Here is a 9100-nt window from a genome sequence, read left to right as displayed (position 1 = left end):
TTGTGTTTGCATGTGTCTCTCTGTGTGCAAGTCTGTCTATGTGAAACAGGCTAAAACATTTGAGGCTGTGACTTCCGGTGGGTCACAGAATCCTGAAGCATATACTCTGTCTACAAAAAAAAAAAAAAAAAAAAAAAAAAAAAAAAAAAAAGTCCATCCAGGGAAGAAGGGCCAGGACACACACAGACATCAGTTTTGAAGTCAGGTTGGATTTCAATCCTCGTTTTATACCTAAAAAGCTGTGGGACCTTAGGAAATGGGAGAAAAAAACTCTGTGAGCCTCTATTTTCTCCTGTTTAAGATATGGAGGCCTCCCACTAGGGTGAAGCCTGCCTTTTAGCTCTCAACAAATATTTGAATGCTTAGTGGTTGCCAGGCACTGATATGGACATCGGACATCAGGGGCACTGCAATGAATAGCACCCCTGCCCGGCTCCTCCCCCCCTCAACACGCACGCACGCGCGCGCGCACACACACACACACACACACACACACACACGCGCGCGCGCACGCGCGCACACACACACACTCACGCACGCACATGCACAGACACACTCACACACGCACACATGCACGCGCACACACGCACTCACGAGCGCACACACACACACACACACTCACACACACACACACACACACAATCTGAACTATCTTGAAGTGCTACGGGAGAGCCTGACAGCAAACACAGGAAAAATAATTTGAGCTAGTGGTGAATGCTCTAAAGAAATAAAAGGGGATGATGGGGTAAAATGACAAGGGCGGGACAACACTGAGTGGGGACACTGGGGAAGTTTCTCTGTGTGGTCCTTGGGCCTGAAAGCTGAACAAGGAAATAGTCTTCATGATACGTAAAGAAATAACTTGGGCTAAACCAGCCAGATCTTCAGAGCCGGGGAAGGGGAGTTAGTACGGATTATAAAGCTAGTCCATTCACATTTATTCAGGGCAAGGGGATCCAACCTGGAAAGAAATTGCCTAGAATACCTAGGATTTACAGTTCTGGATGAGGAACTTAAGCTCTAGGTAGGTTTGCTATTAATTGTTAAGATGCTACATAAAACTAGAAAGTCACATAGAAAAAGGTATCAAGGGACAAGAAAGGGAGGCCTCTTAGAGAGGTGACATTTGAGAGGAGAGATTTCCCGTGACACACTATGCTAAGACTTGGGAGAGGAATCTAAAGAGCCAAATAGCTCTTAAGCAAGAACTGGGAGGAGGAAGTGAATGCGGCACACGGGAGAGAGAGGATCAGGGTAGGGCAAGGGGGAGCCGTGCACGTACCCCTTAGAAATCACTGCTCAGAAGACACACTGCAGCTGGGAGACCGCACCTGTGGGGAAGGCAGGCAGGTAATTTGTCCAGACACCACTAGATAACGATGCTTGGGTCCTCCTACTGGTATACAAACTCAGAACATTTAGGAAGTGTAATGAATTGGATGTGGATAGGGGAGGGGTGGGGCTAGGGAGTTAGGGTGTTACACTAGTCCAAGCATAATAAGGAAACTAACACAGCCTTGAAGCTATAATTATTGTCAGCCATTAAAGGCCAAGGCTCACAACAGGAAACAAACAAACAAACAAACAAACAAAAAAAAACCCAAAATACAAGAGAATAGAAGTTTCATTAAGGAATATTCAGTTGAGCTAGAGGCAAAAGTGCAAATCCAAGCTTCCTCATAAGTCTAATTTTTTTTTTTTCCATAGCCCTCACAGTACATGGCTTGGAATCACCCCATGTGAGCATTTCCTGACCATTTGTAGATGCCACTCTTTAAAGCCAATGAGCCATCTACAGCTGGTCAAAGTCCGGTTCAAACACAGCATCCCTTGCTTTCAACATTATCCTTCTGTTGAACACACATGAGATTGCATAATCCTATTCCAGTAACCATGGCAACAGTTGACTCCTGTAGAGACAGCAATTGACTGAAATCTCTAAATCAGAGATTGCAAACATGACTCCCTGCAGGAGCCTGGAATGGATTTGTGAGAAGCAATGGGGTGTGGTAGGGAGGGGGTAGGAACTCTGGAAGCTGTAAGGTATTGGGACAACCAAATGGTACTGAGCCACACATTTTTGAGCTTTATTAGTATAGAAACATGATCCACAGCCCACAGTCAGTTTGGAGGTCACCACTTTGCTGCCTTTTCCAGGTATTTCTATGTTAACTCTCCAAGCAGCCAGGTTTTTGCCATTTGAACTCTTAGATCTGGTCCTCCTACTGCCCAGGTTTCAACTTGGACTTCATAACATTCAGCTAGCTCTTGGCCACTTTCAGGCTGTTTTCTAATTTTATCTCTAATTTGGTCTGCTGGGCATCTCGAAAGCCCTCTGCCAATCTGAGACTGTAGCTCTTGATTTTAAGCCTGGGTGAATGAACACTCCAAGCAGGGTGTGTTCACTAGTGGCTGGGTTCACAATGTGGGTGGGGTCACTAGTAAATGAAATCCTTTAGAATCTTAATGAGCCAAATGAGCTCGTTTCTTGAAAAGTCCCCCCACTAATGCTGCCACCTCCAACCCCCACCCCAAACACCCATCTCTAGACCCCTGGATCACATTTTTTTTCTTTTTTCTTTTTTTTTCCCCCCCAATCTGGCTTAAGTAAATCCCTTTGCTGGAGCTTTAGTGCTAAGCAGAGAGAGTGTTGCATCACAGATCAAGGAAGTGTGTACATGGTGCCTAGAGACAGTGGTCTCATATGGTGACGCCACACCAACAATGTGGACTCTTTAGAAGCCAGCCAGCAAGGGCTGGAACACAGTGTGCGGAGCTGCTGGAGCCCTAGCTCGACTCAACCATGCCTTCTTTCCATTTCCTCTTTGTATTGCTTGCTGCCTCAGGTTAGTGTTTCTGACTTTGGAATCCTACTCCTGAAATAACAGGTGGATTGTTTTCCACTGGAATTCTTTTCACTTCTTCTAGCACTTTCTTGGGGTTGGTCTATTGAACTCAAATGTTCCATGGTTGTGTCTCACTGGATAATCTACCTCCTTATCAAAGTATTTTCATACATGCAGTTTATGGATGTTCTCTGGGAGACAATGACCATTTCTAATAGTATCTGAAATCTGGAACCTCAGAAGCAAGCTTCCACTGAAGGTGTACCTGTAAAATTTCACAGTGATCAAAAGATATATGTGGCTCATTTGCAATATTAATAACTGGGGGAAATGTCAGTAGATGATCAAAATGGGTGGCACTATGTTCATGCCAGAGAAAGGTAATCTGATACACAGGCAAAATGATTTAGAAGTATGAGTTCAAGAATATCTCTTTTAAATTCTATCTGATTCATAATGAGATAAGCATAGAAAGTACTGGAAACACATATACTAAAAATTTAGCAGAGTTTTTTTTTTTTTTTTTTTTTTTTTTTTTTTTTGAGGTTACCGGTAAAAGTGGTAGAGTTGGATAAATGAGAAAGAATATATAGGTGATTTAAGTTTTATTTTATTTTGTATATTTCCTTATTTGATTAAAGTAATGCGAGTCTATTTTGCATTAAAGAAGGATGTAACATGTCTTAGGAAACCTTTAAAATGTTAATGGTTCATGTTGAAGTGATATTTTAAGTAGGGCTAGAGGTATGGAAATATCTCAAGACCAACTTCTTGGAGAGAGAGATTAGGCTGACTTACAAAGGCATTCTCTCTATGATGATCATGCCTTGGATTTACACCATGCAGCAGCTTTGAATGTTTGATACAGAATTGGAGAAGTAGGAAAAAAAAATTGAGTCATTTACTAAAGTTATACAGGGCCTAAAGGAAATTTCCCTGGATTTCTTACAAAGATTGACTTCAGCAGCAAATAGAATGACACCAAATTCAAAATTTAGGCAAATAATAATTCAGTCTCTGGCTTTTCAAAATGCTAATGCACAATGCAAAAGTGTAATTAGGCTATTAAAAGCAAGATGAACACTCTTGGAGGAATGGATCTGAGATACAATCAATATTGAATCTCATGACCGTAATGATGCTTGGATAAGAAAGGTGATTTCCAGAAGTTTGAAGAAAAATTGAAATGTTAAGTGTTTTAATTGTGGCAAACAAGTCACCTAAAAAGAGATGTTAAACAAGGCATTCCTAGAAATGTTTTTTTTTTTTCTAAGCATAATTCAAACAGAACACCCCTCCCTTCTGGATTATGCAGAAGGTGTGGCAAAGGTGGGCCTAGGACTAATGAATGTAGATGCAAGGGATAGCCAAAGTAAATCTTTGCCAACAGAAAATTCATTCAGGGGTCTCTAGCAGGTCCCCAAGTCAAGTTTGGTTCAGTAATTTCCTGTAACCACAGAGGAAACTCCTTCCCAGAGCAATTAAAGAACATAATACCTATTATTAGAAACCATGCTGCTCTGGATGATTAAAAAAAAAAAAGCTATAGGAGAGATTAAAAAAAAATCAGGAGAAACAGTAAAGCAAATAGTTTTTAAGGATTGGAATGTTATCTCAGGTGAAACAATATGAGATGGGTCAAATGTATAGACCTGAGGACAGAGAGAAAAATTAAAGCCTTATGTGGTTAGCATAGCAATGAATTTATGGGGACATGATCTGTATAGCAATGGAAAACTCATATTAACATTCCTCCAAACTTAGAAACAGAACATAAATTAACTTATGCTTCTGAAAAAATTACTAGCAGGCATTATAAAGAACAGTTACCAACCATTCAGGTTGTAAAAGAACAGGGGACAACAGCTGCTGATCTTTCAAAGGCATCAATAGCTTTACCTTTAAAATGGTTAATGGACAAACCTGTATGGGTTGAGCAATGGCCTTTAACAAACAAAACAAAACAAAACAAAACTGCAAGCCTTTGTACTTTGGAGTACAGAAGCAGCCAAATACCCAACATATTGAAGAATTAACAAACCCTTGGAATTCTCTTGTATTTGTGATAAAAGAGAAATCTGGAAAATAAAGAATGGTAGCAGATCTAAGAGCTGTTAATAAGGTGATTCAGCTAATGGGCTCTCTATAGTCTGGAATATCTTTGCCTTCTTTATTACCTAAAGGATGGCCTCTTACAGTTATTGATTTCAAATATTGTCTTTTCTGTTACACACACTTTCCCACTATCCTGGTCCCAGAGTCCTGTCAGTCCCAAATAACACACAGAGTAATTGTATTAATTATAAAACTGTTGGCCTGTTACTTGAATTTCTTATTAGCTAGCTCTGTCTTAAATATTAACCCATTTCTATTAATCTACGTGTTTTCACGTCATCTTATCTTACTCGCAGAGAGGGTCCAGAGGGACCTCTTCTCTCAAGTCCCTACATCTTGACTCCTCTCTACATCTCCCAGAATCTTCCTTGTCTTCTAGTCCTGCCTATCTTGCCTTTCTATTTGCCAACAGTGCTTTATTCATTAACCAATAAGAGAAACATATTTACAGAATGACATCTCCCATCACTTTTCACTATACCTTTACAAGAAAAAGACAAGAAAAATTTGCCTTCACGGTGACTACTTATAGTAATTCTCAGCCTGTTAAGAGAGTTCAATGAGAGGTTCTCTCACAAGGAATGTTAAATAGCCCCACCCTGTGCCAATAGTTTGTGGGAAAACTGTTGGAAGTTATTCATGCACAGTTTCCATAATCTATAGTTTATCATTACATGGATGACATATTATTAAATAATTCAACTGTAGATACTTTAGAAAGAATGTTTGAAGAAGTAAAGAAACTTTGCATTGTTGAGGATTACAACTTGCTCCTGAAAAAATACAAAGAGGATATTCTATTAATTCCTTAGGATATAAAGTAATTCTACAGAAAATTAGACCCCAAAAAGTGCAAATTAGGAGAGATTTCAGACTCTTAAAGACATTCAAAGATTTTGAGGGGACATTTCCTCTTTATGGCCCACTATCAAGGTACATCATGATGAACTGAGTAATTTCTTCGAAACCTTAGATGGTGAAAAGGATGTAAATAGTCCAAGAGAATTATCAATTGAAGCTGACAAAAAAAAAAAATGGCTTTTGTGGAAAAGAAAGCACAGGGCGAACATGTGAATAGTTTGGATCCAAAGCTTAATTGCATTTACCTCCTAAGCATTCTCCTATAGGAACATTAATGCAGAGGGAAGGTATTATCTTAGAGTGGATCTTTTAACCGCATAAACAGAGTAAAAAATTAAAAACTCATGTGAAAAAAATCTCTGAGTTGATTCTAAAAGGAAAATTGAGACTATCAATTAACAGGAATAGATCCTACAGAAATTATAGTGCTTTTTACTAATGATGAAATTATCAAGTTATCAAAAAAGTTTTAAATAGTTTTTAGAAAAAGAAAAAGGAAATCAACATGTTATTGGCAGAAAGTGAACTTTAGTAAAGAGCTTGCAGTAATCTTTAGGGATAAATTATGAGCAAATATCTAAAAAGCAAGGGAATTCAACTTATAAAGAGAATTAACTGGATCCTTCCTCGCATTGTACAGGGAACACCAATATGTGGAGTCACTTTGTGCTATACTGATGCAAATAAATCAGGAAAGGCAGGTTACAAATCAGAAAATTTAAGTAAAGTGGCTTAAAGTCCTTATGATTCTCTCCAAAAGTCAGAGTTATATGCTATTCTCATGGTTTAACAGATTTTACAGAACCTCATAACATAGTTTGTGATATGCAAAAAGAGTTGTTTTGCATATTAAAACTGCTGAATTTATACCAACTAGTACACCAAACAGTATGGCTGCTCAATCCAAACTAACTTTAAAACTAACAAATGCCTTTCATTTGATCAGATAACATGAGGTAAGGGAACTTCCACAAAATTAGGGTTGGGGAAGGGTTTTGTTTTTGTCTTTTCAGGAGAATGAAGGCTTACAGCTAAGGAATCTGACATGTGAAGAAGAATAATAAATTGTCAAGAAAAAAATGTTCCAAGAAAAAGCATAATTAGACCTAGTGGTGTATCACATTTACAACAGGATAAAATTTCATAAATCTTCCTAAATGTTTATTTCTACTGTTCCCTATAGACATAAAATGCAAATGGTCTTTTTGTAGTTCCAGTTCAATTAAAGATTACAGCCAGCCTTGGAGTTCAAGTGTGGCTCTCTTCTTCTCTAAACCCAAGCATTCTTGTTAAATTTAATTATAAAATCTCTGTCTCAAGTCAGAAGAGCAACCTGATTTGGGACAGAAGAAAAACAAAAATGTAAGGATTATTCTATTAATACTATTGTATTAATCTCATTATCCTTTGGTTTTATTTTGACTCTTTGAAGCTTTTCTTTTTCTTTTTTTCTCCTTTTTTTTTAAAAAATTTAAATTTGAAACAAGCTTATTTTACATGTCAATCCCAATTCCCTCTCCTTCCTCTCCTCCCCTGACCCCACCAACCCCCATCCCATCCCCCTTCTGCTCCCCAGGGAGGATGAGGCTTTGAAACTTTTCTTAAGGTATAAATATTATCTCAAAATTATAAAGATATATATATATATATATATATATATATATATATATATATCTTTATATATAAAAAAAGGCTTTATCTAGCTTCCTGTATATGATTTCAGATTTGAGTCTCTATCAGGTACCTAGGAATTAAGTTTTTGTGCTCTGGATGTACATAACAAACATGGATCCTTCAACCTCTTTGAGATCTGCTGCATGTGACCTTTAAAATGTGATGTGGACCACACCTAACAGCGACCTTTGAAGTCTCCAAAAGGAGGATGAGGCCTCACAACAATGATTCCACCAGGACTATGATAACACCACTAAGCTGAAAACGCCACCTAAAGACCAGCTTTGAATTATAAACTGGTCAGGACTATTTCAAGGTGGCTAGCTAAGATGATCCAGCCTCAGAGACTAGTCTAGCCACAATGTGAGACAAGTCCTGCCCTTTCCCATTATGCAGAGACTGGACAACAGGAGATACAGCTAACTCACCCAAGACTTGACAATTAACTCAAATTTTTCTTTTCAGGATCCCCTAAAGATGTCATTGCCCCTAGATAGCAGGAAATAAATTTAAGAACATGATGCCCACATTCCCAAGAGGTTATTGGGTGGTTATTGGTTATTCAGTGGGTTATGGATATGTCATTGTTTATGGTGGCTAGTTACAAGTTATTATAGTGATGTTCATGAAAAAGTTGAACAAAAGACTTTAGATTCAGGGGTTATAGATATGATAGGGCATAAGGGTAGATTATTGAGTCTACTCTGAAAGAAAAAAGGGGGGGGGGTATAATTGTATCTACCTTTAAATAAACCAAAAAAAGCAACTAAGAGCTTAAAATATTTTACATTGGCTTGGAGTTTTTGTATATTGATACAAATTTGGGGTTATTTTTGTTAGGACATACTGTACATACATTTCAATTTTGTTAAAGGTATTGTATCTGTGCAACTCATTTAACAATGTAATGCAAATTTCTAGCCCTTGGAAGTTATCATTACCAACTATTTAGGATAATAAAGAAATGCAAGTTAGCAATTAGTCACGTATTACAATTGAACTTGTAGTCATATTAGGTATGTTTTCAAGGTCAAAAAGAGATATATTTTAGATAGACAGGTCATCTTCAAACACTTCAGAGATCTGTAGACTATGGCATTTAAGATGTTCTAATAACATAAGTTCTTTCTTATGACAATGAGACACATCTAATCCTGGCAGCACCAATCTACTTCAGGCATTGAAGCAACTCCACATAGGATTTACTTTCTTTGTGGCAAAAGTTAGCCAATGGGCAAGAAAGCACTCTTGCCTCAACTGCTAACAGTATGCTGTCCAAATTACACAAACAGGACACACACACACATAAAAAGGCCTGCTGGACTTTGTCAAACAAGGTAGGACAGTCCTTCAGAATATCCTTCTTCTCAAAAATGTCTGTCAGATATGCTAGGCCTGTAGGCCGAAGATGGATGCCCCAAAGTTGAAGAGGAACCTTGGGCTGTCCAGGCAGCCCAGCTGTTTCTGTAATCTTTCATATTTGCCTGCACTTCCTTCTTACTCAGGTAATATTATTTCCTTATTGGGTCTCTGATGGATTTGAAGACTTTTTTAGTTATAGGTATAGTTTTCCTTGTTACCAGATTCAGAAAAGAAGTTCACTA

General features: G+C 38.2%; 1 protein-coding gene across 1 annotated transcript in view; it reads left to right on the top strand.

Annotated features, from left to right (window-relative positions):
• Positions 1 to 2756: 2756 nt before the first annotated feature.
• The window catches only part of LOC127238240 (cadherin-related family member 3), a 92656-nt gene continuing 86312 nt past the window's right edge, over positions 2757 to 9100 (top strand). Inside the window, exon 1 of the mRNA XM_051206774.1 lies at positions 2757 to 2846. Within this exon, the coding sequence (XP_051062731.1) occupies positions 2804 to 2846 (43 nt within the window). The 5' untranslated portion in view covers positions 2757 to 2803. The remainder of the gene's footprint in view (positions 2847 to 9100) is intronic.

Source organism: Phodopus roborovskii, unplaced genomic scaffold (assembly GCF_943737965.1).
Source record: "Phodopus roborovskii unplaced genomic scaffold, PHOROB, whole genome shotgun sequence".
Taxonomy (NCBI): domain Eukaryota; kingdom Metazoa; phylum Chordata; class Mammalia; order Rodentia; family Cricetidae; genus Phodopus; species Phodopus roborovskii.
This window is presented reverse-complemented; position numbering and strand designations above follow the sequence as displayed.